The 27,707-nt window shown below is 39.0% G+C and overlaps 1 protein-coding gene across 2 annotated transcripts in view; it reads right to left on the bottom strand.

The window, feature by feature from the left end:
- The window catches only part of FAF2 (Fas associated factor family member 2), a 69,720-nt gene extending 42,394 nt beyond the window's left edge, over positions 1 to 27,326 (bottom strand). Inside the window, exon 1 of one of the 2 annotated variants that reach the window (XM_058546342.1) lies at positions 27,211 to 27,326. In XM_058546342.1, the coding sequence (XP_058402325.1) occupies positions 27,211 to 27,273 (63 nt within the window). In that variant the 5' untranslated portion in view covers positions 27,274 to 27,326. Of the gene's footprint in view, positions 1 to 26,472; positions 27,147 to 27,210 lie in introns of those variants that run through there. The other variant, XM_058546348.1, reaches the window with a different exon arrangement.
- Between the last annotated feature and the right edge of the window lie 381 nt (positions 27,327 to 27,707).

Genomic DNA, 27,707 nt, shown 5'->3' with positions numbered 1-27,707 from the left:
AAGAAATTACCCAAGCTGAACAGGTAAAAGAGAAAAGAATTAAAAAGAGTGAGGACAGTCTAAGGGACCTCTCGGACAACATCAAGCGCACTAACATCCGTGTTATAGGTGTCCCGGAAGGAGAAGAGCGAGACAAAGGTGCAGAGAATCTATTTCAAGAAATAATAGATGAAAACTTCCCTAACCTAAGGAAGGAAACAGACATCCAGGTACAGGAAGCACAGAGAGCCCCAAACAAGATAAACCCAAAGAGGCCCACACCAAGACACCTCATAATCAAAATGTCCAGAATTAAAGATAAAGAGAGAATCCTAAAAGCCACAACAGAAAGACAAGTTACATACAAAGGAAATCCCATAAGGCTATCAGCTGACTTCTCAGCAGAAACCTTATAGACTAGAAGAGAGTGGCACGATATATTTAAAGTGCTAAAAGGAAAAAACTTACAGCCAAGAATACTCTACCCAGCAAGGTTATCATTCAAAAATGGAAGGAGAGATGAAAAATTTCCCAGACAAGCAACATAAGGATTACAAGCATTCCAGAGGGAGAAAAGAACAGAGAGATTTGTTCAAAGAAATGATAGCTGAGAACTTCCCAAACCTGGGAAAGGAACTGGACTTACAAGTACATGAAGAGAACAGAACTCTTAATTACATCAATGCAAAAAAACCTTCTCCAAAATTGATGACATAAAGAAATGGAAAGACATCCCATGCAGATGGATTGGAAGAATAAACATAGTTAAAATGTCTATATTACCTAAAGCAATCTACAGATTCAATGCAATCACAATCAGAATCCCAATGACATTCTTAATGGAAATAGAAAAAAGAATACTAAAATTCACATTGGGCAACAAAAGACCCTGAATAGCTAAAGCAATCTTAAGAAAAAACAACAAAGCTGGAGGCATCACAATCCCTGACTTCAAAACATACTACAGGGCCGGCCCCGTGGCTTGGCAGTTAGGTGTGCGCGTTCCGCTGCTGGCGGCCCGGGTTCGGATCCCGGGCGCACACCAGCGCACCGCTTGTCCGGCCATGCTGGGGCCACGTCCCACATGCAGCAACTGGCAGGATGTGCAGCTGTGGCATGCAGCTACTGGGGCTTTGGGGGAAAAAAAAGGAGGAGGATTGGCAGTGGATGTTGGCTCGGAGCCGGTCTTCCTCGGCAAGGGGAGGAGGACTGGCATGGATGTTGGCTCAGGGCTGATCTTCCTCACAAAAAAAAAATACTACAAAGCAATAGTAATCAAAACAGCATGGTACTGGTACAAAAACAGACACATAGATCAATGGAACAGAATTGAAAGCCCAGACATAAAACCACACATATACAGACAGCTAATTTTCGACAAAGGAGCTAAGAACATACAGTGGAGAAAGGAAAGTCTCTTCAATAAATGGTGTTGGGAAAACTGGACCACCACATGCAAAAGCATGAAAGTGGACCATCTGCTATCGCCATTCAAAAAAATTCACTCAGAATGGATCAAAGACCTGAAGGTGAGACCTGAAACTATAAAACTCATAGAAGAAAATATAGGCAACACACTATATGACATTGGTCATTAAGGAATCTTTTCAGATGACTTGCCTACCCAGACTAGGGAAACTAAAGAAAAAATAAGCAAGTGGGACTTTATCAGATCAAAGAGCTTCTTCAAGACAAATGAAACCAGAATCAAGATGAACAGACAACCCACCAGATGGGAGAGAATATTTGCAAAACATACATCTGACAAGGGGTTAATCTCCATAATATATAAAGAACTCACACAACTGAACAACAAAAAAACAAACAACCCGGTCAAAAAATGGGCAGAGGAAATGAACAGACACTTCTCCAAAGAAGATATACAGATGGCCAATAGGCACATGAAAACATGTTCAACATCACTAATCATCTGGGAAACGCAAATCAAAACCACACTAAGATATCACCTCACGCCCGTTAGAATGGCTATAACCACCAAGACAAAAAACAACAAGTGTTGGAGAGGATGTGGAGAAACAGGAACCCTCATACACAGCTGGTGGGAATGCAAACTGGTGCAGCCTCTATGGAAAACGGTATGGAGATTCCTCAAAGAATTAAAAATAGAGATACCCTATGATCCAGCCATCCCACTACTGGGAATCTATCCAACGAACCTGAAATGAACAATCCAAAGAGGCTTATGCACCCCTATGTTCATTGCAGCATTATTCACTACAGCCAAGACATGGAAGCAACCTAAGTGTCCCTCGACTGATGAGTGGATCAAGACAATATGGTATACAGATACAATGGAATACTACTCAGCCATAAAAAAAAGACAAAATCGTCCCATTTGCAACAACATGGATGGGCCTGGAGGGTATTATGTTAAGTGAAATAAGCCAGAAAGAGAAAGACAAATACTGTATGATCTCACTCATATGTGGAATATAAACCAACACATGGACAGAGAAAACTGTATTGTGGTTACCAGGGGCAATGGGGGTGGGGGGTGGGCACAAGGGGTGAAGGGAGACACATATACGGTGATGGACAAACAAAAATGTACAACCCAAAATTTCACAATGTTATAAACTATTAAAACATCAATTAAAAAAAACCAAAAACAAACAAAAACAACAACCAAAAAAAAAAAACCTTCTCCAAGACATGTAATAGTAAAACCGGCAAAAATCAATGACAAAAAAAAATATTAAGGGCAGCAAAACAGAAGAAAACAACCTACAAAAGAACCCTCATCAGGCTTTCAGAGGCTTTCTCAGCAGAAACTTTACAGGCTAGAAGAGAATGGAATGATATATTCAAAATACTGAAAAACAAAAACTTTCAGCCAAGAATACTCTATCAACTGAAACTATACTTCAGATAAGATGGAGAAACAAAAGCTTTCCTAGATAAACAAAAGCTAAGGGATTTCACTGCCCCAGGCCTACCTTACAAGAAACGCTAAAGGGAGTCCTCTCATCTGAAACTAAAAAGCAAAGGTTTACAAAACCTTGAGCAAGAAGATAAACAGAATCAGAAAACTGCAGCTCTATATCAGAGTAGGTTAGTAAACAATTATAACATAAAAGACAAAGGGAAGGAAAGCATCAAAAATAACTATAAACACTTCAATTTAGTCACAAACTCGCAACACAGAAAAGAACGGTTTGTGACAACAATAACTCAGAAGGGGAAGAGGAAACAGATGGAACCTGCTTAAGCTAAAGGAGATAAAAGGCTATCAGAAAATGGACTATCTCATCTATGAGATCTTTTATACAAACCTCATGCTAACCACTAAATAAAAAATTAGAGCAGAACCACAAATCATAAATATAGAGAAAACTCAGAAAACCACCAAATTGAAATGGCAGTCAGAAATACAAGGGAAAAGAAACAATGGAAATATGTAACAACTGGAAAACAAGAGATAAAATGGCACTATTAAGCCCTCATATATCAATAATCACTCTAAATGTAAATGGATTAAATTCTCCAATCAAAGGACACAGAGTGGCTGGATGGATTAAAAAATAAGATTCAACAATACGCTGCCCCCAAGAAACACATCTCAGCTCTAAAGACAAACATAGGCTCAGAGTGAAGGGATGGAAGATGATACTCCAAGCAAATGGCAAGCAAAACAAAGCAGATACTTTGCCATACTTCTATCAGAAAAAGCAAACTTCAAGATAAAAAAGACAATGACAGACAAAGAGGGGCAGTATATAATGATAAAAGGGACATTCCACCTAGAGGACATAACACTTATGAATATATATGCACCCAATACATGAGCACCAAAATATATAAAGTAACTATTAACACACCTAAAAGGAAAAACTGACAGAAACACAATAATAGTAGGGGACCTCAACACCCCACTTACATCAATGGATAGATCCTCCAGACAGAAAATCAACAAGGAAACAGTGGCCTGGAATTAAATACTAGACCAGATGGACTTAATAGATATATAGAGAATGTTCCATCCAAAAACAGCAGAATACACATTCTTCCCAAGTGCACATGGAACATTCTCAAAGACAGACCATATACTGGGAAACAAAGCAAGCCTCAATAAACTTAAGAAGACCAAAATTGTATCAAGCATCTTTTCCAACAACAATGTTATGAAACTGGAAGTCAACTACAAGAAAAAAGTTCGGAAATTCACAGTCTCTTATGTGGAGACTAAGAAACACACTATTGGACAACCACTGGATCAATGAAGAAATCAACAGAGAAATAAAAAAAACCTGGAGACAAATGAAAATGAAAACACAACATACCAACTCTTACCGTACGCAGCAAAAGTGGTGCTAAGAGGGAAATTTACAGCAATACAGGCCTACCTCAACAAAGAAGAAAAATCTCAAATAAATAATCTTAATCTAACAGAAGTAGAAAAAGAAGAAAAAACAAAGCCCAAAGTCAGCAGGAAGGAAATAATAAACATCAGAGCAGAAATAAATGAAATAGAGACTAAAAAAACAATAGAAGGATCAACGAAACTAAGAGCTGGTTCTTTGAGAAGATAAACAAAATCGACAAACCCTTAGCCAAACTCACTAAGGAAAAAGACATAAGGTTCAAATAAATAAAATTAAAAATGAAAGAGAAATTACAACAGATACCACAGAAATACAAAGGATTCTAAGAGAATACTATGAAAAACTATATGCCAACAAATTGGATAACCTAGAAGAAATGGATAAATTCTTAGACTCATACAACCTCCCAAAACTGAATCAAGAAGAAATAGAGAATCTGAATAGACCAATCATAAGTAAAGAGATTGAAACTGTAACCAAAAACCTCACAAAAAACAAAAGTCCAGGACCAGATGGCTTCTCTGGAGAATTCTACAAACACTCAAAAAAGATCTAATACCTATCCTTCAAACTATTCCAAAAAACTGAAGAAGATGGAATGCTTCCTAACTCATTCCATGAGGCCAACATTACCCTGATACTAAAACCAGACAAGGACAACACAAAGAAGGAAAATTATAGGCCAATATCGCTGACGAACATAGATGCAAAGATCCTCAACAAAATATTGGCAAACTGAATACAGCAATACATTAAAAAGATCATACACCATGATCAAGTGAGATTTATACCAGGGATGTAGGGATGGTTCAACATCCATAAATTGATCAAAGTGATACCTCACATTAACAAAATGAGGAATAAAAATCATATGATCATCTCAAGAGATGCAGAGAAAGCATCTGACAAGATCCAACATCCATGTATGATAAAAAACTCTCAATAAAGTGGGTCTAGAAGGAAAGTACCTGAACATAATAAAGGCCATATATGACAAACCCACAGCCAACATCATACTTAATGGTGAAAAACTGAAAGCCATCCACATCATATTTAACGATGAAAAACTGAAAGCCATCCCTCTGAGAATAGGAACAAAACAAGGGTGCCCACTTTCGCCACTCCTATTCAACATAGTACAGGAGGTTCTGGCCAGAGCAATTAGGCAATAAAAAGAAATAAAAAGTATCCAAATTGAAAAGGAAGAAGTAAAACTCACTGGTTGTGGACAACATGATTCTATGTATAGAAAATCCTAAAGAATCTACCAGAAAACTATTAGAAATAATCAACAACTACAGCAAAGTGGCAGGGTACAAAATCAACTTACAAAAATCGGTTGCATTTCTATACACTAATAATGAACTAGCAGAAAGAGAACTCAAGAATACAATCCCACTTACAATTGCAACAAAATGAATAAAATATCTAGGAATAAATTTAACCAAGGAGTGGAAAGACCTATACAGTGAAAACTGTAAGACATTATTGAAAGAGAGCAAAGAAGATATAAAGAAATGGAAAGATATTCCATGCTCATGGATTGGAAGAATAAACATAGTTAAAATGTCCATATTACCTAAAGCAATCTACAGATTCAATGCAATCCCAATCAGAATCCCAACGACATTCTTCACGGTAATAGAACAAAGAATCCTAAAATTTATATGGAACAACAAAAAACCCCAAATAGCCAAAGTAATCCTGAGAAAAAAGAACAAACTGGAGGCATCACAATCCCTGACTTCAAAATACATACAAAGCTATAGCAATCAAAGCAGCATGGTACTGGCACAAAAACAGACACACAGATTAACGGAACAGAATTGAAAGCCCAGAAATAAAACCACACATCTATGGACAGCTAACCTTTGACAAAGAAGCCAAGAACATACAATGGAGAAAGGAAAGTCTCTTCAATAAATGGTGTTGGACAGCCACGTGCAAAAGAATGAAAGTAGACCATTACCTTACACCATACACAAAAATTAACTCAAAATGGATTATAGACTTGAATGTAACACCTGAAACCATAAAACTCCTAGAAGAAAATATAAGTAGTACACTCTATGACATCGGTCTTAGCAGCATCTTTGAAAAGATTTGAAAATACCATGTCTACTTAGGCAAGGGAAACAAAAGAAAAAATAAACAAATGGAACTACATCAGACTAAAAAGCTTCTGCAAGGCAAAGTAAACCTGAACAAAATGAAAAGACAACCCACAAACTGGGAGAAAATATTTGCAAATTATATATCCAACATGGGGTTAATTTCCAAAATATATAAAGAACTCATACAACTCAACAACAAAAAGATAAACAATCTGACCAAAAAATGGGCAGAGGATATGAACAGACATTTTTCCAAAGAAGATATACAGATGGCCAACAAGCACATGAAAAGATGTTGAACATCACTAATTATTAGGGAAATGCAAATCAAAACTACAATGAGATATCACCTCACACCCATCAGAATGGCTATAATTAACAAGACGAGAAATAATGTGTTGGAGAGGATGTGGAGAAAAGGGAGCCCTCATACACTGCTGGTGGGAATGCAAACCGGTGCAGCTACTATGGAAAACAGTATGGAGATTCCTCAAAAAATTAAAAATAGAAATACCATAGGATCCAGCTATCCCACTCCTGAGTATTTATCCAACAAACATGAAGTCAACAATACAAAGAGATCTATGCACCCCTATGTTCAATGCAGCACTATTCACAATAGGCAAGACATGGAAGCAATCCAAGTGTCCATCAACTGATGAATGGGTAAAGATGTGGTATATACATATACAATGGAACACTACCCAGCCATTAAAAAAAGACAAAATCATCTCATTTGCAACAACATGGATGGACCTTGAGGGTATTATTATAAGTGAAATAAGCCAGAGAGAGAAAGACAAACACTGTATGATTTCACTCATATGTGGAAGATAAACAAACATATGGATAAAGAGAACAGATTAGTGGTTACCAGAGGGGCAGGGAGTTGGGGGTAGGCGAAAGGGGTAAAGCAGCACATATGTATGGTGACAGACAGAAACGAGACTACTGGCAGTGAGCATGATGTAGTCTATACAGAAACTGATATACAATAACATACACCTGAAATTAGTTATAAACGAATGACCTGAATAAAATTTAAAAAATTAAAAAAAAAGAAAACTCCATTTGCAATAATATCAGAAAGAATAAAATACTTAGAAATTGACCAAGGAAGTCAAAGACTTGTACAATGACAACTACAAAATACTGCTGAAAGAAATTAAAAGAGACCTACATAAATGGAAAGATATCCAGTGTTCACGGATTGGAAGACTTAATATTGTTAAAATGTCAGTACTACCCAAAGCGACCTACAGATCCAAAGGAATCCCTATCAAAATCTCAATGACTTTTTTTTTGCAGAAATAGAAAAACCAACCCTAAAATTCATACAGAATCTCAAGGGACCTTGAATATTCAAAACAATCTTGAAAGAGAAGAACAAAACTAGAGGACTCACATCCCTTAATCTGAAAACTTACTACAAAGCTACAGTAATCAAAACAGTGTGGTACTGGCACAAAGACAGACATACAGACCAACGTAATAGAATAGAGAGTCCAGAAATAAACTCTTGCATATGTGGTCAACTGATTTCTGACAAGGATGCCAAGACCATTCAATGGGGAAAAAGACAGTCTTTTCAACAAACGGTGCTGCAAAACTGGATATCCACATGCAAAACAATGAAGTTGGACCCTTACTATGAAATAAGAAATATATATATATATCTCTTCTGCTCCCAGTTCCTGACATAAAGCTCCCAAAACCCTTGCAGGGCCAGCCCCGGTGGCCTAGTGGTTAAGTTCAGCGTGCTCCACTTTGGGGGCCTGGGTTCGGTTCCCAGGCATGGACCTACACCACTCATCTGTCAGTGGTCATGCTGTGGTGGTGGCTCACATACAAAAAGAGGAAGATTGGCAGTGGATGTTAGCTCAGGGCGAATCTTCCTTAGAAAAAAAAAAAACAAAAAACCCTGTAAATAGGGGTGCTAGGAGAATCTTTTCTTCTAACATTTAGTCTTTGACCCCAGTTCCTGATTCAGAGCTCCTAAAACCCTTGCAATTTCCTAAGTGATAAGAGCACTAGGACCATCTTTTGTTCTAATAATTGTTCTTTGACCCTGGGGTTCCTGACAGATCCTAAATCTCTTGGAAATTTCCTGGATGATAGCAGTGTCTTTTGTTCTAATGAGATGACTCCTGGAGGGCTCCTGGATAGGGGCTGGTCACCAGACAGAACAAGCTGTGATTAGCAGCTCGGAATTTTCAGCCCTACTCCTTATTCTACAAAGAGGGGGGAGGGGCTAGAAATGGAGTTAATAATCAATCATGCCTACATGAGGAAGCCTCCATAAAAATCCCAATAGTATGAGGTGCAGAGAGCTTCTGAGTTGGTTAACACATCTACACTCTGGTAGGGTGGTATACCCTAACTCCACAGGGACAGAAATTCCGGAACTCGGGACCCTTCTGGACCTCACCCTGTGCATTTCTTCATCTGGCTATTCTTCCACATCCTTTTTTATATCCTTTGTAACAAACCAGTAAACCAAAGTGTTTCCCTGAGTTCTGTGAATCATTCTAGCAAATTATCAAACCCAAAGAGGGTGTCATGGGAATCCCCTTTATAACCCGATTATGGTTCGTCAGAAGAACAGGTGATAAATGGGACTTGCAATTAGCATCTGAAGTGGGAGCAGTCTTCTGAGACTGAGCCCTTAACTTGTGGCATCTGTTGCTAACTCCAGGTAGATAGTGTCTGAATTGACTTACTGAGGAGAACTGCTTGATGTGTGGAAAGCCTACACCTCTGGTATCAGAAGTGTTGAGTGTGGTAGCAGTGTGACAGTAAAGGAGAAACATAGGAGCAGTGTGTTTTTCCTACTCATTTACTTAACACCATACACAAAAATTAACTCAAAATGGATCCATGACGTAAATGTAAAACCTAAAACTATAAAACTCTTAGAAAAAAACATAGAAAAAAAGTTTCCCCACACTGGATTTGGCAATGATTTCTTGGATATGACACCAAAGGCATAGGCAACAAAAGATAGACAAATTGGACTCAACGAAAATTTTAAAAATTTGTACATCAAAAGACACTATCCACAGAGTAAAAAGGCAACCCACAGAATCGGAGAAACATTTGCAAATCGTATGTCTGATAAGGGATTAAGATCCAGAATATATAGAGAACACTCAAAAGTCAACATCAAAAAAAAACAACCTGATTCCAAAATGGGCAAAGGACTTGAATGAATATTTCTCCAAAGATGATCTACAAATGACCAATAAACTCAGGAAAAGATGTTCAACATCACTAATCATTATGGAAATGCAAATCAAAACTACAAGCTACTACTTCACACTTATTAGGATGGCTACTATTAAAAAAAACAGGAAATAAAAAGTGTTGGTCAGGATGTGGAGAAATTGGAATCCTTGTGCACTGTTGGTGGGAATGTAAAATGGTACAACCACTGTGGAAAACAGCATGCAGTCTCCCAAAAAATTAGAAATAGAATCACTATATGATATAACAATTCCACTTCTGCGTATATACCCAAAATAATTGAAAGCAGAGTCTTGAAGAGATACTTGTACACCCACGTTCACAGCAGTATTATGCACAGCAGCTAATATGTGGAAACAACCCAAGTGTCCATCAACAGATGAGTGGATAAGCAAAATGTGGCACAGACATACAATGGAATTATTCAGCCTTTGAAAGGAAAGAAATTCTGTAATATGCTACAACATGGATGAACTTTAAGGATACTATGCTAAGGGAAACAATTCAGTCACGAAAAGACAAATACTGTATGATTTGACCTACATGAGGTACTTAGAGAAGTCAAAATCACAGAGACAGACAGTAGAATGGTGGTTGACAGGGGCTGCGGGGGGGGGGGAATGGGGAATTATTGTTTAATGGGTACAGAATTGCAGTTGTACAAGATGAAGAGTTATGGAAATGGATGGTGGTGATGGTTGCACAATATTATGAAAGCATTTATTATTACTAAACTGTACATTTAAAATGATTAAGATGGTAAACTTTATATGTATTTTTCAACATTAAAAACATTGGGGGGACCAGCCCCAGTGGTGTAGTGGTTATTCTTCTGTATCTGGTAGTTTGGTAGCATTCCGCTTTGGCAGCCCGGGTTCTGTTCCCTGGGCGTGGACCTAGACCACTCATGGCCATGCTGGGGTGGTGACACACATACAAAATAGAGGAAGACTGGCAACAGATGTTAGCTCAGAGCAAATCATCCTCAGGTAAGAAAAAGGTAAAAAAGACATTTGTAAAATTGTGAGATGAGGTTATACTTGCTTAAAAGGTTCTGAAGTACTGCAATCAGATTATTTTCTAGGAATCAAATAAATTACCTTTCATTAAATTCCTATTCCAGTATCTATTCTCTCATTTAACACATTTAATTTCACTAAAAAGCAAACAAAAACCATTTTGGCCTTATTCAACTTTTCCTAATGTAACTTACTACTCAGAGTCAAGCAGAAAAGTTGTTTAGAGAGATATGAAAGTATTACTGTTTTCTTCTTTATGAGAAACACTACAAGGCACCAAGCTTTACTAGTCTTCCAAAAGTCACCTGAGAGTCTGGCCTTCCTTGTTCCCTCCCCACCCTCTGGGCCCACAAAATCTACCACTATACTGTTTCAAAATAGCTTGAAATCACATTTCTAAAACTTGACATGCATAAGATGTGCAAAAAACTATATATACATATATATATATATAAGCATAATCTAATGTCAAGTCACAAAACGTTAATAATTTATTACCTCTCAATCTCAAAACTTGATATTGCAGAATGCTCTAGGATTTAGATTCAACTTATTAAGCATCTATGAGCTAAGCACTGTAGTATGTGCTTTCTTATCCACTCTTACAACCCTGTAAAGTTAGAAATACTAAAGTCACTTTACAGATATGGAAACTGAGGCCTAGAAGGATTAATTAACTGTCATAGATCTCAAATGGCCAAGTTCCTAACATGGAGCTCTTTTCCTTATACCATGCTGCAAAGATGAGAATGTGCTTAACTGGATTTTTTTGTTTTTCCCCTTTCTCCTAAAAGTAGGATACTTAATGCTGTTGGAATTGCTTTAACAAAGAAAGAGAAAACAACAAACATCAAGAACAACTACAACAAAAAGCCTCTGGTTAAGTGAGATTTCTGGTGAATTATTCAATTCATTCAACAATTATTAATTGAGCATCTAACATACAGCAAGTACAACAAACAAATCACAGTCCTGGGGCTGGCCCGGCAGCATAGTGGTTATGTTCAAGCACTCCACTTTGGCGGCCCAGGGTTAGCAGGTTCGAATCCCGGGTGCAGACCTACGCAGCCCTTACCAAGCCATACTGTGCTGTGGCAGATGACCCACATATAAAGTAGAGGAAGATGGGCATGGATGTTAGCCCAGGGCCAATCTTCCTCAGCAAAAAAAGAGGAGGATTGGCAATGGATGTTAGCTCAGGGCTAATCTTCCTGACACACCCAAAAAACAAATCGCAGTCCCAATCCCCAATAACTTTGTGGAGTAAAAAGACATGTAAATAATTATATTATGACAATGACCATATACCAGTAGTAAACAAATCCTTAAGTCTTTCAGGGAACTCAGGGAAGAAATCAAAGTTCTGAGCTAAAAACTAGTGGAAGATGTTTTAGGGCAAGGGAGGAGGATGTATGGAGGCACAGAGGCGTGAGCAAGAATGTCATGTTAGTGGAAACAAAAAGTGCCATTGGACTAGAAATGGAAAAGGCAGAATTATGCAGTTAGACAGGGAAGTCTGGGTTGGATCATGAGAGTCAAAGAAAGATTTCACACTACTCTAATCAATGCAGAGCAAAGGAAAAATCTTACAAGAGTGACACAATCAAATCTTTGCCAGAAAGATTATTCTGGAAAAAGTAGGAAGGCTGAATAGAAGAGGAGAGAGATTTGAAATTTGGGGCACCAATACAAAGTTACTGAAACAGTCCAAACGAGAAATGAAGTGGAGAGTCGAGGCAACACAGACAGAGTGGAGGGTTAATTGGGGGTAGTGGATTTTTTTGTTTGACTTTAACTCCAATAGGAATTTACACTTCTAAACAAGCAAACACTTTTTAAAAATTCCCCAGATACTTAGCATGAAAATATTTTCTCTTCTAAATATATTCCAGGACAGTGAGAAAATTTTCAAAATTCCCTTGGTGGGAAGAAAATCCAAAGGCAACAGGCACCTCAGTGCTCATAGTGATTTCTGCTATTTATCACTTCTGGCATTCCCACAAATGGTAGTTTAAAAACACACATACAAGTGGAAGCAGTTAACATCAAATCTTCAATTTTATTACTTTATTTTGCTATTCATTTCAAGCAAAAATGTAACTTTGGAGAAATGGCCACTAGAGTTCTTGAATATGTGAAATGACCCTCAAATGGCCCCCCCAAAAATTGAGAAAATTAATCTTTATCAACATCCACTTCAAAGATTTGCTTCTAAAAGAATATCTGCAGTACAGGTAATCCTCCATTTAGAGTAATCTGAATTGATACTACTCTGCCAATTACACAAATACTATTCCTTAAAACACTTAGAGGAATGCAGGGCCAGCCCCGTGGCTTAGCGGTTAAGTGCACGCACTCCGCTGCTGGCAACCCGGGTTTGGATCCCGGGCGCGCACCGCCGCACTGCTTCTACGGCCATGCTGAGGCCGTGTCCCATGTACAGCGACTGGAAGGATGTGCAGCTATGGCATACAACTATCTACTGGAGCTTGGGCTTTGGGGGAAAAAATAAATAAATAAAATTATAAAAAAAAAAACACCACACTTAAGAGGAATGCATAAACAAACACTGATGCCCAGCCCATTCTGAAGAAATAACCCCAAACTTGAATCAACTTGATCACAAATGCCTGTGCTTGTCACATAAAGATGTACTACTAAAAAAAAAAAGAACAAAAAAAAAACGCACAACTGTGTTCTTGCATACGAAGATTCAACAACATCAAGATGTCAATCACACTCCCTCAAATTCATTTACAAATCTAATAAAATTTCAATTTTGAAAAGCTGATTATAAAGTTCTTTTGGAAGAGTAAATAAGCAAGAAAATCTCAGAAAACCCTGAAAAAGAGCAATAAGAAAGACTAGCCCTCCAGATTAAAATATATAAGCGTCTATAAGTATAAGTAGTACTGGCATATTTAAGACCAATGGAACAGAGAAGAAAATCCAGAAACAGACCCAACTGTGTATAGAAATTTAGCTCTACTGATAAAGGCAGCATCTCAAAACAATGAGGAAAAGATAGTTTTTAAAAAAATTAATACACCTGATTTCTTAGAACAGTTTTAGGTTAACAGAAAAACTGAATAGGGGCCGGCCCAGTGGCGCAAGCGGTTAAGTGCGCACACTCTGCTGCAGTGGCCCGGGGTTTGCCGGTTCGGATCCCGGGCCGCACCAACGCACCGCTTGTCAAGCCAGGCTGTGGCGGCATCCCATATAAAGTGGAGGAACATGGGCACGGATGTTAGCCCAGGGCCAATCTTCCTCAGCAAAAAAAAAAAAAAGAGGAGGATTAGCAGATGTTAGCTCAGGGCTGATCTTCCTCACAAAAAAACAAAATAAATAAAAGAAGAAAAACTGAATAGAAAGTACGCAGTTCCCATATACTACCCCCTCACCCCCAGTTTCCCTTATTACTAACATCTTGCAGTGGTGTGTATGTTTGTTACAATTGTATATGATTATTAACTAAAGTCCACGGTTTACAATAGGGTTCACTCTGTGTGTTGTACATACGTTCTATAGTTCTTGCCAAATGCATAATGTCATGTACCTATAATCATAGTGTTATAAAGAATAGTTCTGCTGCCCTAAAAATCTCCTGAGCTCCATCTATTCTTCCCTCTCCTCTAACCCCCATCCCTGGCAGCCACTCTTCTTTATATTATCTCCATCCTTTTGCCTTTACCAGAATGTCATATAGTTGGAATCATAGTAGTATGTAGCCTTTTCAGACTGGCTTCTTTCATTTAGCAATATTCATTTAAGGTTCGTTTAATATCCTTTCGTGGCTTGATAGCTCATTTCTTTTTCACATTCCATTGTATGGATGTACCATAGTTTGTTTATTCATTAACACATTGAAGGACATCGTGGTGGCTTCTAAGTTTTTGGCAATTATGAATAAGGCTGCTATAAACATCCGTGTGCAGGTTTTTGTGTGGACATAAGTTTTTAATTCACTTAGGTAAATACCTAAGAGCATGATATGCTGGATCATATAGTAAGACAATGTTTGGCTTTGTAAGAAACTGCCTAACCGTTCCAAAGTGGCTGTACCATTTTGTATTCTCACCAGCAACGAATGAGTTTCTGTTTTTCCACATCCTTGCCAGCATCTGGTGTTTCACATTTTAGCCATACTAATAGGTGGGTGGTGGTATCTCATTGTTTTAATTTGCAACTCCCTAATGATATTTGATGTTGAGCGTCTTTCCATGTTTATTGGCCATTTTCTGTATATCTTCTTTGGTGAGGTATCTGTTCAGATCTTTTGCCTACTTTTAAACTGAGTTGTTTGTTTCTTTACTGTTGAGTTTTAAGAGTCTAATCATACAAGCATTAGAAGAAAATACAAGTGAATTCTTTTACAGCCTAGATGTGGGGAAGACTTTAACCATGATTCAAAATTGATAAGCAATATGGGAAAAGATTTTACTGTACACAAATAAAATTTTGAGTATATAAAAAGTTAAAAAAAAAAAAAGAAAGAAAAACTTCTTTAGGGCAAAAAGAAACACCATATGCAAAATAAAAGACCTGGGAATAATATTTACAAATTATTTCATACACAAAGGGTCAATATTCTTACAATATAGAGTTTTAAAAATAGAGAAGAAAAAGGTCAACAATCTGAAAGCAAGAAAAAATGGACAATACATAAAAAATAAACTCAAGTAGTCCTTAAATATATGAAAAGTTGATCAAACTCACTCAAAATAAAAGTAAATTAAAACTATACTAAGTGACAACACACTCTGTTGGTGAGGTTGTTGGAGGCCTCATACATTGCGAGTGGGAATACAAAATGGTACAACCCTCATGGGGGAAAATTTGGCAATATCTAGTAAAGTTACATATTCATATGCATATACATAAGCACTTAACTCTTTGACCCAGAAATTTAAATTTCTAATTTAGATTCCTTTAGAATCTAATTTAGATTCCTTTCCAGGAATCTAAAAGAGACACTAGCAAAAAATAAAAAGTCCTGTACAAAGCTACTTATTGCTGTACCATTTGTTACAGCAAAAGATGAGAAATAAACCAAATGTCCCTCAATAGGAGCCTAAATTATGGTATATCCATGCAACAGAATAGTACACACCTGTAAATATGAAACAGAAATAATTTCCTATATTGCTATGCAGTGATCATTAGGAGATATTAGGTATAAAAACAAGTTGGAGAAAAGTGTATAGTACATATCACTTTATCTTTTTTAAAAAGAGGGAGGGTCACAAATACATATACATATTACTGATATTAAAATAATGGAAGGATAAAAAATTTTTTTTATTTTTAAGCTTATTTGTAAGGGAAGGGAGGGAACACAGTATAAAAGAGGAATAGAAACTAGACTTCTCTAAATATATTGTTACATGTAGATTTGACTTTGAAATCATGTATAGTCATGCATTGCTTAACAAAGGGGATATGTTCTGAGAAATGCATTGTTAGGCAATTTTGTCATTGTGTGAACATCATAGAGTGTACTTATGCAGATCTAGATGGTATAGCTTACTACACATGTAGGCTATATGGTATAGCCTATTGCTCCTAGGCTACAAACCCATATAGCATGTTACTGTACTCACTATTGTAGGCGATTGTAACACAATGGTATTTGTGTATCTAAACATAGAAAAGATACAGTAAAAACACAGCATAAAAGATAAAACATAGGACAACTGTATAGGGTACTTACCTCGAATGGAGCTTGCAGGACTGGAAGTTGCTCTGGGTGAGTGAATGAGCAGTGAGTGAATGTGAAGCCTAGGACGTTACTGTACACTACTGCAGACTTTATAAACATTGGACACTTAGGCTACACTGAATTTATTTTAAAAATTCTTTAATAATAAATTAACTTTAGCTTATGGTAATTTTTACTTCATAAACTTTTTAATTTTTTAACTTGTTGACACTCGTACTAACAGTTAGCTTAAAATACAAACACACTGTACAGCTGTACGAAAATATTTGCTTTCTTTATATCCTTATTCTATAAGGTTTTTTCTATTTTTAAAATTTTTAGCTTTTTAAAAGTTTTTAAACTTTTTTGTTAAAAACTAAGACGCAAACATACACATTAGCCTAGGCCTACACAGGGTCAGGATCATCAATATCACTGTCTTCCTCCTCCACATCTTGTTCCACTGGCAGGCCTTCAGGGGCAATAACATGCATGGAGCTCTCATCTCCCATGATAACAATGCCTTTTTCTGGAATACCTCCTGAAGGACTGCCTGAGGCTCTTCTTGAGGAGGGGTCACTCTTTTCAGAAGTGTGTCCATGGTGGTTTGCTTGCTTTGTTTCTTTTTTCATCACAGATTTGCTTGTAAGCAGATAATGCAAGATGAACATTCCTCTCTATTAATGAAAACCTTCCAGTGTTGGGGTCCATGTCTTTAAACTTTTTAGGGAGCTTCCTGAGGTCTGCAAAAGCTTCTGCTAAACCCTTCACTATGAATTTTCTTGGAGGCTCTTCTTTTTCTTCTCCTGCACTTTCCTTTTCTTTTGCCTCTTCTTCAGCTATGTGTTCCTGTTTCAGTTCCAACAACTCCTCATTAGTCAATTCCTCAGGAACCACATCTAGGAGCTTCTCAGTGTCATCCTCATCCACATCCACGTTCAAGTTGTTTGCCATCTCAACCACAGCCTTGTTGATTTTTGCAACCCCCTTCCTCATCCTTGGCAGATTCCTTGAAGTCACGGACAAACCTCTTGAGTGTCTTCTTCCAGATGCACTAGGTAATATGAATTTTCAGCTCCATTATAATCTTATGAGACCAACATAGTATATGCAGTCCCTCGTTGACTAAAACGTTGTTATGCAGCATACTACTGTAATAGCCAAAAAGTGGAAACAATCCAAACGGCCACTAACTGATGAATGGATAAACAAAACATGGTTTATCTACACAATGGAATATTATGCATCCATAAAAAGGAATGAAGTACTGATATAGACTATAACACAGATGAACCTTGAAAACATTATGCTAAGTGAAAGAAGCCAGACACAAAAGGCTATATAGTGTATGACTCTATTTATATGAAATGCCCAGAACAGGCAAATCCACATAGGCAGAATACAGATTAGTGGTTGCCAGGGGTTAGAAAGAGAGGAGAATGGGAAGTGACTGCTAATGGGCACAGGTTTCTTTTTGGAGCGATGAAAATGTTCCAGAACTAAATAGTGGTGATGGTTGCACAACTCTGTAAATATACCAAAAACTACTGGAATTGTATACTTTAAAAGGGTTAATTTATGGTATACAGATATCTCAATAAAATTGTATTAAAAAAAAAAAGCGCCCAAGACTATTAATAATGCTCAGAAAACACAACAAGAAACTAGACAGAAGATTGTTGTTGTTAGTGCCGTAGAGTCAATTCCGACTCCTAGTGACCTTGTGGACAGCAGAGCAGAACCCCGCCTGGTCTTTTTGTGCCATCCTCTCACCTTCCAGCACTGTATCAGACAATGCTCCACTGCCATGCACAGGGTTTTCATGGCCAATTTTTTGGAAGTGGGTGGCCAGGTCCTTCTTGCTAGTCTGTCTTAGTCTGGAAGCTCTGTTGAAACCTGTCCACCATGGGTGACCCTGCTGGTGTTTGAAATACGGGTGGCAGAGCTTTCAGAATCACAGCAACAGGCAGCTGCCACAGTATGACAACCAACAGATGGTCGTGTGGTTCCCTGACTGGGAAACAAACTTGGGCTGTGGCAGTGAGAGCACCAAAGCTTAACCACTAGACCACCAGGGCTGGCTGGATAGAAGATAAAAATCCAAAAACTCAAGACATATGTACAAAATTCAAAGGCATTTCTTCCTATTTGTTTTTTGTGTGTTTTTTTTTTGGTGAGGAAGATCAGCCCTGAGCTAACATCCAATGCCGATTCTCCTCTTTTTTGCCGAAGAAGAGCTGCCCTGATCTAATATCTATACCCATCTTCCTCTATTTTATATGGGACGCCACCACAGCATGGCATGACAAGCAGTGCACTGGTGCACGCCCGGGATCCGAACCCGCGAACCCCAGGCCGCCGAAGCAGAGCGCATGCACTTAACCGCTACGCCACCAGGCCGGCCCCTCTTCCTATTTGTAACCATTTCGAAATAAAGAAATATCTCATTTATGAGGGTGACCAAAACTACAAAACACCTAGGAATAAGCTTAGTAAGGAATATACAAAATCTAGATGAAGAAAGTTACAAAAAATATTTTAAAGGACATGTGACATCTGAATAAAGAGATGTACATGTTCCCAAATGTCAACCAGTCCCAAATTAATATATACATGTTATTCAATTCCAATAATCCCACAACTGCACAAAATGATTTTTAAATGTATATGAAAGAACTTGTATTACCAACAATTTTTCAAAAAAAAAAAAAAAGACAAGGATTCCTGTCCTATCTGATATTAAAACTTAGTACAAAGCTATTATTACTAATTCAGTAATGGTACCAGAAGAAAGGTTAGTGAAACACAATACAGTACCATAAAGAGGACCACAGCTGGCCCTCCGCACCTGTGGGTTCCCCATCCACGGATTCAACCAACCTTGGATAGAAAGGCCTAAGAAAGGTGTCTGTACTGAACATGTACAGATTCTTTTCCTCGTCATTATTCCCTAAACAATACAGTATAACAACTACTTGTGGAGCATTTACATTGTATTAGGTATTATAAGTAATCTAGAGATGATTTAAAGTATATAGGAGGGTAGGTGTATGTTACATGCAACTACTATGCCATTTTACAGATCGGACTTGAGTATTCTTGGATTTTGGTATCCATAGGGGTCCTGGAACCAATCCTTGTGGATACTGAGGAATGACTGTACGCAAATCAGTGGGGGAAGGGATGGATTATTCAGCTAACCTATAGTCTCTTCTGGAAAAAAGTGAAGTTAGAGTCTTATCTCATACATAAAAAAAATAAAATTCCACGTAGATTAAAGATCTGATAAATAAAATTCCACGTAGATTAAAGATCTGATTAAAAAAACTATAAAATACTTCCAAGAGAACATTCATATAACCTCGTTAAGCGGAAAGCATTCTTAGACAGAACAGAAAAATCCAAAAGCCAGAAGGTAAAAAATGCCAATTTGATAACATAACAACTTTAAACAAACATTAAGAGAAAAGATATCAAAATCAAAGACAAATGATGTCATAAAAGAAAATATTTGCTTAACTCAAAATGAATCAAAGACTTGAAGGTAAGACCTGAAACTATAAAACTCCTAGAAGAAAATATAGGCAGTACACTCTTTGACATTGGTCTTAGAAGGAACTTTTGGAATTCCATGTCTACTCAGACAAGGGAAACAGAATTAAAAATAAACAAGTGGGACTTCATCAGACTAAAGAGCTTCTGTAAGGCAAATGAAACCAGGATCAAAATGAAAAGACCAACCCACCAGCTGGGAGAAAATATTTGCAAATCACATATCCTACAAAGGGTTAATCTCCATAATATATAAAGAACTCACACAACTGAACAACAAAAAGACAAACAATTCGATCAAAAAATGGGCAGAGGAAATGAACAGACATTTTTCCAAAGAAGATATACAGATGGTCACCAGGCACATGAAAAGATGTTCAACATCACTAATTATTAGGGAAATGCAAATCAAAACTACACTAAGATATCACCTTACACCTGTCAGAATGGCTATAATCACTAAGACAAAAAATAACAAATGTTGGAGAGGTTGTGGAGAAAATGGAACCCTCGTACACTGCTGGTGGGAATGCAACCTGGCGCAGCCTCTATGGAAAACAGTATGGAGATTCGTCAAAAAATTAAAAACAGAAATACCATATGACCCAGCTATCCCACTACTGGATATTTATCCAAAGATCCTGAAAGCGACAATCCAAAGAGTCTTATGCACCCCTATGTTCACTGCAGCATTGTTCACTATAGCCAAGAAGTGGAAGCAACTTAAGTGCCCATTGACTGATGAATGGATAAAGAAGACATGGTATATATATACAACAGAACACTACTCAGCCATAAAAAAGACAAAATCGTCCCATTTGCAACAACATGGATGGACCTCGAGGGTATTATGTTAAGTGAAATAAGCCAGACAGAGAAAGACAAACACCATATGACTTTACTCATATGTGGAAGATAAACTAACACACGGACAGAGAGAACAGTTCAGTGGTTACTAGGGGGAAGTGGGTTGGGGGGTGGGCACAAGGGGTGAAGAGGCACATTTATATGGTCACTGACAAATAATAATGCACAACTGAAATTTCACACTGTTATAAACTATTATGACCTCAATTAAAAAAAGAGAAAATATTTGCTATGTATGACCATTACCCTTTTTTATATAACAAACTCTGCAAATTGATAAGACGACGTCAAATAATCCAACAGATAATGAACAAAGAATAGACATGCAATTTACACAAGAACTAACTGTAAATAGCCACAAGAAGCTCAATCTCATCCATAATGAGGAGTTTACGGAACAATGAGATTCCACCTTAAAATCAGCACTTTTATTCTGATACAAGTGATATTCAGAAAGCAAACCTTCCATACACCAGGTGACATCTGCATTATCTCTTAAAAAATAGAGGCTCAGCTTCTACAAGACAAACGAAACCAGAATCAAGATGAACAGACAACCCACCAGCTGGGAGAGAATATTTGCAAAACATACATCTGACAAGGGGTTAATCTCCATAATATATAAAGAACTCACACAACTGAACAACAAAAAAAACAAACAACCCGGTCAAAAAATGGGCAGAGGAAATGAACAGACACTTCTCCAAAGAAGATATACAGATGGCCAATAGGCACATGAAAACATGTTCAACATCACTAATCATCAGGGAAATGCAAATCAAAACAACACTAAGACATCACCTCACACCCGTTAGAATGGCTATAATCACCAAGACAAAAAACAACAAGTGTTAGAGAGGATGTGGAGAAACAGGAACCCTCATACACAGCTGGTGGGAATGCAAACTGGTGCAGCCTCTATGGAAAACGGTATGGAGATTCCTCAAAGAATTAAAAATAGAGATGCCCTATGACCCAGCCATCCCACTACTGGGAATCTATCCAACGAACCTGAAATCAACAATCCAAAGAGGCTTATGCACCCCTATGTTCATTGCAGCATTATTCACTACAGCCAAGACATGGAAGCAACCTAAGTGTGCCTCAACTGATGATTGGATCAAGAAAATGTGGTATATATATATACAATGGAATACTACTCAGCCATAAAAAAGACAAAATCGTCCCATTTGCAACAACATGGATCGGCCTGGAGGGTATTACGTTAAGTGAAGTAAGCCAGAAAGAGAAAGACAAACACTGTATGATCTCACTCATATGCGGAATATAAACCAACACATGGACAGAGTAAACTGTATTGTGGTTACCAGGGGCAATGGGGGTGGGGGGTGGGCACAAGGGGTGAAGGGAGACACATATATGGTGATGGACAAACAAAAATGTACAACCCAAAATTTCACAATGTTAAAAACTATTAAAACATCAATAAATAAATCAGCAGAGTGTGCATCACAGACCAAAAAAAAAAAACACTAGAGGCTCAGAAACCAATCCCTCACTCTTATGTCCCTACTCTTTCCTATTTGAAATAGCTTAAAACAAGTGTTTACATTAGCTAGCCAGACTCAACTGATTGCAAAACAAAACCAAAAACCACAACCACCACTACCACTAGAAATGCAAATCAAAATGAGAACTTTTTTTTTTTTAATTTTATTTATTTATTTTTCCCCCCAAAGCCCCAGTAGATAGTTGTATGTCATAGCTCCACATCCTTCTAGTTGCTGTATGTGGGACGCAGCCTCAGCATGGCCAGAGAAGCGGTGCGTTGGTGCCCGCCCGGGATCCAAACCTGGGCCGCCAGCAGCCGAGCGCGTGCACCTAACCGCTAAACCACGGCGCCGGCCCAAACTGAGAACTTTTTGAATTTAATCCGATCAACAAAAACTGAAAAAGATACCATCCAAAGCTGGAAAGTATGGGGAAACAGGCCTATCACATCCTCTTGGTGGGAGTATGAGCTGCCAAAACTCCCTGGAAAGTAGTCCTAGCAGTAGCTATTAAAATGTACAAAGTATGTTTGCTTTGACCCAGTAACACCACGTTTTTAGGATTCTGTTCTACAGAAATAAAAGCTCTGCCCTATCAGCAACAACCCCTATATCCTTAACTGCCTTGAACAGTTCCTTCACCTTCATGTTCTGACTGAAACTCGGCTTTTCCCTGAAGACACTCCCCTTGAAGCCCTCTCTCTCCTATTTTCTCTCTCATACCCCGAAGTGAGAGAACTGTCCTTCTTGTTCATTCCCACCTTTAGAGATTCCTCTTCCCTTCTCCTTAAAAAGTGCATCTTCATGTAGAGGAGATTAAGAGAATTACCTCAGTGATGACATCCAGGCTTAGAATCACACTTTTCGACTTCCTTTGCTATGTTCTCTTTCTTAAAACTGCCACATAGCAATTTCTATTGGCCCTACTCACTTAACCTGTAGTTGAAAACAAATCAACACTTAGGGCCAGAGAGGCAGTGCTAGGTGGTAGGAAAGAGAATCCAGAGTTCTGGATTCAAATCTAAGCTCGTTCACTAACCTTGGGTAAGTCACCTACTGATCCTAGTTTACTCACCAATACCAGAACGTACACCATTTGTTTATTGGGAGGACTCAATAAAATAATGGATCTAGAGCACTTTGGATAAAGTAAATGCTCAATAAGTGTTTAAACAACATCAAAAACAAAAACACCTTCAAATCTCCAAATTTCTTACTCCTGAACAAGCAGAAAGAGCTCATTTCTTCCTCCACTGGCCATGCATAGCTCCTTTAGTCCCTTCTCTCTCTGTCCATGTCATCCTTCTCCAGGTGTTCAAACAGCAACCTAGAGGCAGTAAACCAAGGCACTAGGGGAGACTACTATATTTGGAAATTTGGGAAAATGGACTTCAATAAAAGTAACTTTCCCCATACCTGCACAGCTCTTCCTAAAACCTATTCTTTCCCATTTGAAACAGCTTAAAACAAATATCTGCATTAGTTATTCATACTCAACTGGTTCCAAAATAAACAGGAGGAAAGGTTAACTAGAAAAATCTTAGAAGACACCAAACGGACTGAGAAGCATGATAAACAAACTCTAGGGAGTTCAAGTCAAATCACACGTCACAAGAAAAAGTGAAATAATAGGAAACCTGAGATTTCTAAAATATTTTACTTTTGCTAATTTCAATATATCAAATGAAGCAACATACTGAGAACTAGCTCCTAGCTAGTGTCACCCTGTTCTGTCCTGACCCCTGTGGAGATTCCAAGCTTATGCTCCACAGTCAGTGAAACAAACCTGAAATCGAGTGTTATGCCACTCCCTGGTTGAAAAAACCTTTGATGGCTCCCCAAGCTTAAAGTTTAAACCATGTGCACAGCTCTGAAAGCCCTCCAAAAATCTGGTTCTAATTTACCTTTCCAGTCTTATTTTCCACTTCCAACTCTCTAAATCCTTCGCAACAAACATACTCCACACTATTGCATCTCCATACCTTGCTTGAGCTGTTTCCTCAGCTTTGAGCATCCTCCTGCCCACCACCTGTTGAAATTCTATTTCTCCTTCAAAGTAGCAAAGTATACTTGAAGTCCAGATGCAGACCCACTAGACTTCTAATTCTATCTCCACTACTGAATAGCTTAATGACCTTGAGCAAATACTTCAACAGATCTGTTTCCTCATCTAGGAGCAGGCATACCACCCATGGCACTTTACAAGGCTACTGTGAAGATTAAGCATAATGGTTATAAACTATCTAGCACTATGCCTAAGGCACAATAGATACCTAATAAATGGTAACTACTAAGCCTTCCCCTCCTTCTCCCATCCCCATCAATACTCCTATCCTTCCTCAAATTCCCACAGCACTGTGTTGTACCATATTACATTATGAACACTAATATACTGCAGGATACTCATTATTCATGTATGTATCTGGCTTCTCCATTAGGTTTTAGACAAGATGGTTATGGGTATGGATTTCTAAATCTCTGCCTCTTACTACTTGTGCAAGTTATTGGACCTCTCAGAACCTGTTTCTTCATTAACAAATTGAATCGGGGTTAAAACCTTACAGTGTTAAAAGGTTTAAAAAGAGTTAATGCACATCAAATACTGGGTATAACCCCTGACACCTGGTAAATTTCAAAGAATGTTTAATGGCAATCCGGATGATGAACCTGATCCAGCAACTGCTTAAAAGAACACATAAATGTAAAATGCATTTGCCTTTTTAAATCCAATTTCATAAAGCAATCTTAATATAACTGTAACCTGCTACTCACCTCTTACTGATAGAGATGTCCAGTGAAGACAAAAATGGAGGTTGCTATGCACTTCACCTCAGAAATGCTATCATATACTCATGTCCTTCCAGTACTAGACTAACTAAATCATGACTTATAACTCACAGCACCTCATTACACTTAAACAACATGGGGGCTTACTCTTGAAGAGTTGTAAGGGGTAAAATGGTCTGCCCAAATTAAACAAAACCCTGAACTTAGTGATCTACCAGGAAGTGAAAGCTAGTTGTGTGCTCTTTATTCATTCTGATTCCGATTTGTTGTGTCATCAATTTCTCTCCTCAAAACTCCAATCAAACATCAACCACTATGATAGTTTTTTCCCATTTACACTCTTCCAACCCACTGCTCAATTTACGAGGGAAAAAACTTCAAAATTATGGGGCCGCCCCGTGGCTTAGCCGTTAAGTGTGCACGTTCCGCTACTGGCCGCCCGGGTTCAGATCCCGGGCGGACGCACCGCTTCTCCAGCCATGCTCCCACATACAGCAACTAGAAGGATGTGCAACTATGACATACAACTATCTACTGGGGCTTTGGGGAGAAAAAGGAGGAGGATTGGCAATAGATTTTAGCTCAGGGCTGGTTTTCCTCAGCAAAAAGAGGAGGATTGGCATGGATGTTAGCTCAGGGCTGATCTTCCTCACAAAAAAAAAAAAGCAGAACTCCTGCCTCAAAAAAAAAAAACAAAAAAAAACTTCAAAATTAACTACAGTGAAATCTAATCAAGGAAATTATAGAAAAGTGAGAACTTGCAAAGAAAAAAAAATATCACAGCATTTGCATTTCACTCTCAGTTGTACACTGATACTTACACAGGCTGTATAGCACACACATCAAGAGCTCAGGAAAGGTTCTGGAAAGATGGACCTGGCTTTAAATCTGACTACCACTCACTAGCCATGTAAACTAAGCATGTTACTTCTTAAGCCTCGTATCCCTCATTTGTAAAATAGGGACTGTAAACAGTATGAATCTCATAGGGTTGTTGTAGTAAATGCAATAATGTATGCTAAGTGTTCAGTAAAGTATTTACAACCTCACACTCAATAAATGGTATTCTAACTAGCAGTGCCTGAGAACTAAGGTTTTTGGTAAATACTACTGAATTAATGAATATACAGCACATTTTATACTAGGAAATAACTGTACCACTAACTTTCATTCTATCCTAAGTTAAATAATGATTAACAACAGCAATACTGTTTGGGAGCATTTTACAGTTTACAAAGCCCTTCAGACACCCATAAACTCATCAAACTCATCCTTACGAGGTTAACGTTTTTAAGATACGTAGTTTAGAAATAAGGAATGTGGTATTCATCAGGGCAACAAAGAGCCAAGGTTACCTACCCTAGTGGTCTCCTCCATTCAGATTCTCCAGCTCAGAAATAAGTGCTCAGTGCCAAAAGTTCTTAACCCAACATCCACTAAAAGGAGGCAGATTCCTGCCAAGTTCCCAACCTCCTCAAGCACAGTCAAGCACGTGATTCCAGGAACAAGCCCAGGGTAATAAACCCGGTCGGAAGCCACGGATGACACTTATAGCGCCGCACTGTTTCCTAACGTGGTGTCTGTCCTCCCGCGCCTTTCGGGCGGGGGCCACCCTGCCCTCTCCCCCACCAGAGCGCCCAACACAGGACCTGGCACCCAGCGGCCTTCAGTCAATGTTTGTAGAAATGGTAGAGGATGCTGCTAGGAGGCTTTCCAGACCCGAAACGAGACCAACTCCGCAGTGGGGATTAAACATCTTGGTAGATCCAGAGTCGTTGGGCGGAGAGGGTCCCAGCGGTAACGTCCTCGGGCTGGGAAGATGGCTGAGGACTGGCGCCGCTAACGGAAACCAGGGTGGTTGACCCGAGGGGACACGGGACAGGGAGGAGGCGGGTCTGACTGCAGCCATGCTGGAAGGCCGGGGACCGACAGAGGCTCGGGGCCGGGGGCAGCAGGGCAGTTGGCGTCTGGGGGGGAGGGGGCCGCCTGCTGGTCTGAGAAAAATCTCGGGCCCAATCTGAGGAGAGTTCTAGGCTCCTCTAAGGGCCCGCTCCCCAGCCCGCGACGGCATTTGCTGCACCGAGTACTCGCTGCTACCTGAAACTGCAGCAGCTTCTCGGTCTGCTCCTGGGTTAGATCCCGATCCTCAGGCGCCGCCATTTTGCCGCCGCCTCTACGCTTCTGACCCGTCCGCACCGTCACCCGCCGGAACTGACCTCAGCAGCAACCACGTCCGGTCTGAACGGCCGCTGGCGCGCAACTGCGTCTGCGCGTGCTGGCCCAGTCCGGGGGTTGGTGGTGATGACAGTTCCCGCCGCCAGAGGGCGCCACCCTCGGGCCGATCCCGAACACTTCCGGAAATTGCCGAGGGACTGTCGGCACCAGTCGCCCTCACGATTTAGGCGAGGAACGGGTCTGCTGTAGAGACCCAAGACCCCTGAATAGACCGCAAAGAGCTGAGAGGTTCCGAATGCGGCACGAGCAGCTCCGGAAATTCCCGAATGCCACTCGGCAGATTTCGGCTGCTCTCTAACCGTTTTCCCGTAATCTCTAATATTCCTGAATATTTTTTAGGAGATTGTGGCCGTTCCAAA

The sequence above is a fragment of the Diceros bicornis genome, chromosome 1, assembly GCF_020826845.1.
Source record: "Diceros bicornis minor isolate mBicDic1 chromosome 1, mDicBic1.mat.cur, whole genome shotgun sequence".
Lineage (NCBI taxonomy): Eukaryota > Metazoa > Chordata > Mammalia > Perissodactyla > Rhinocerotidae > Diceros > Diceros bicornis.
Note: the sequence above shows the minus strand (reverse complement) of the source record. Positions and strands in the feature narration are given on the sequence as shown.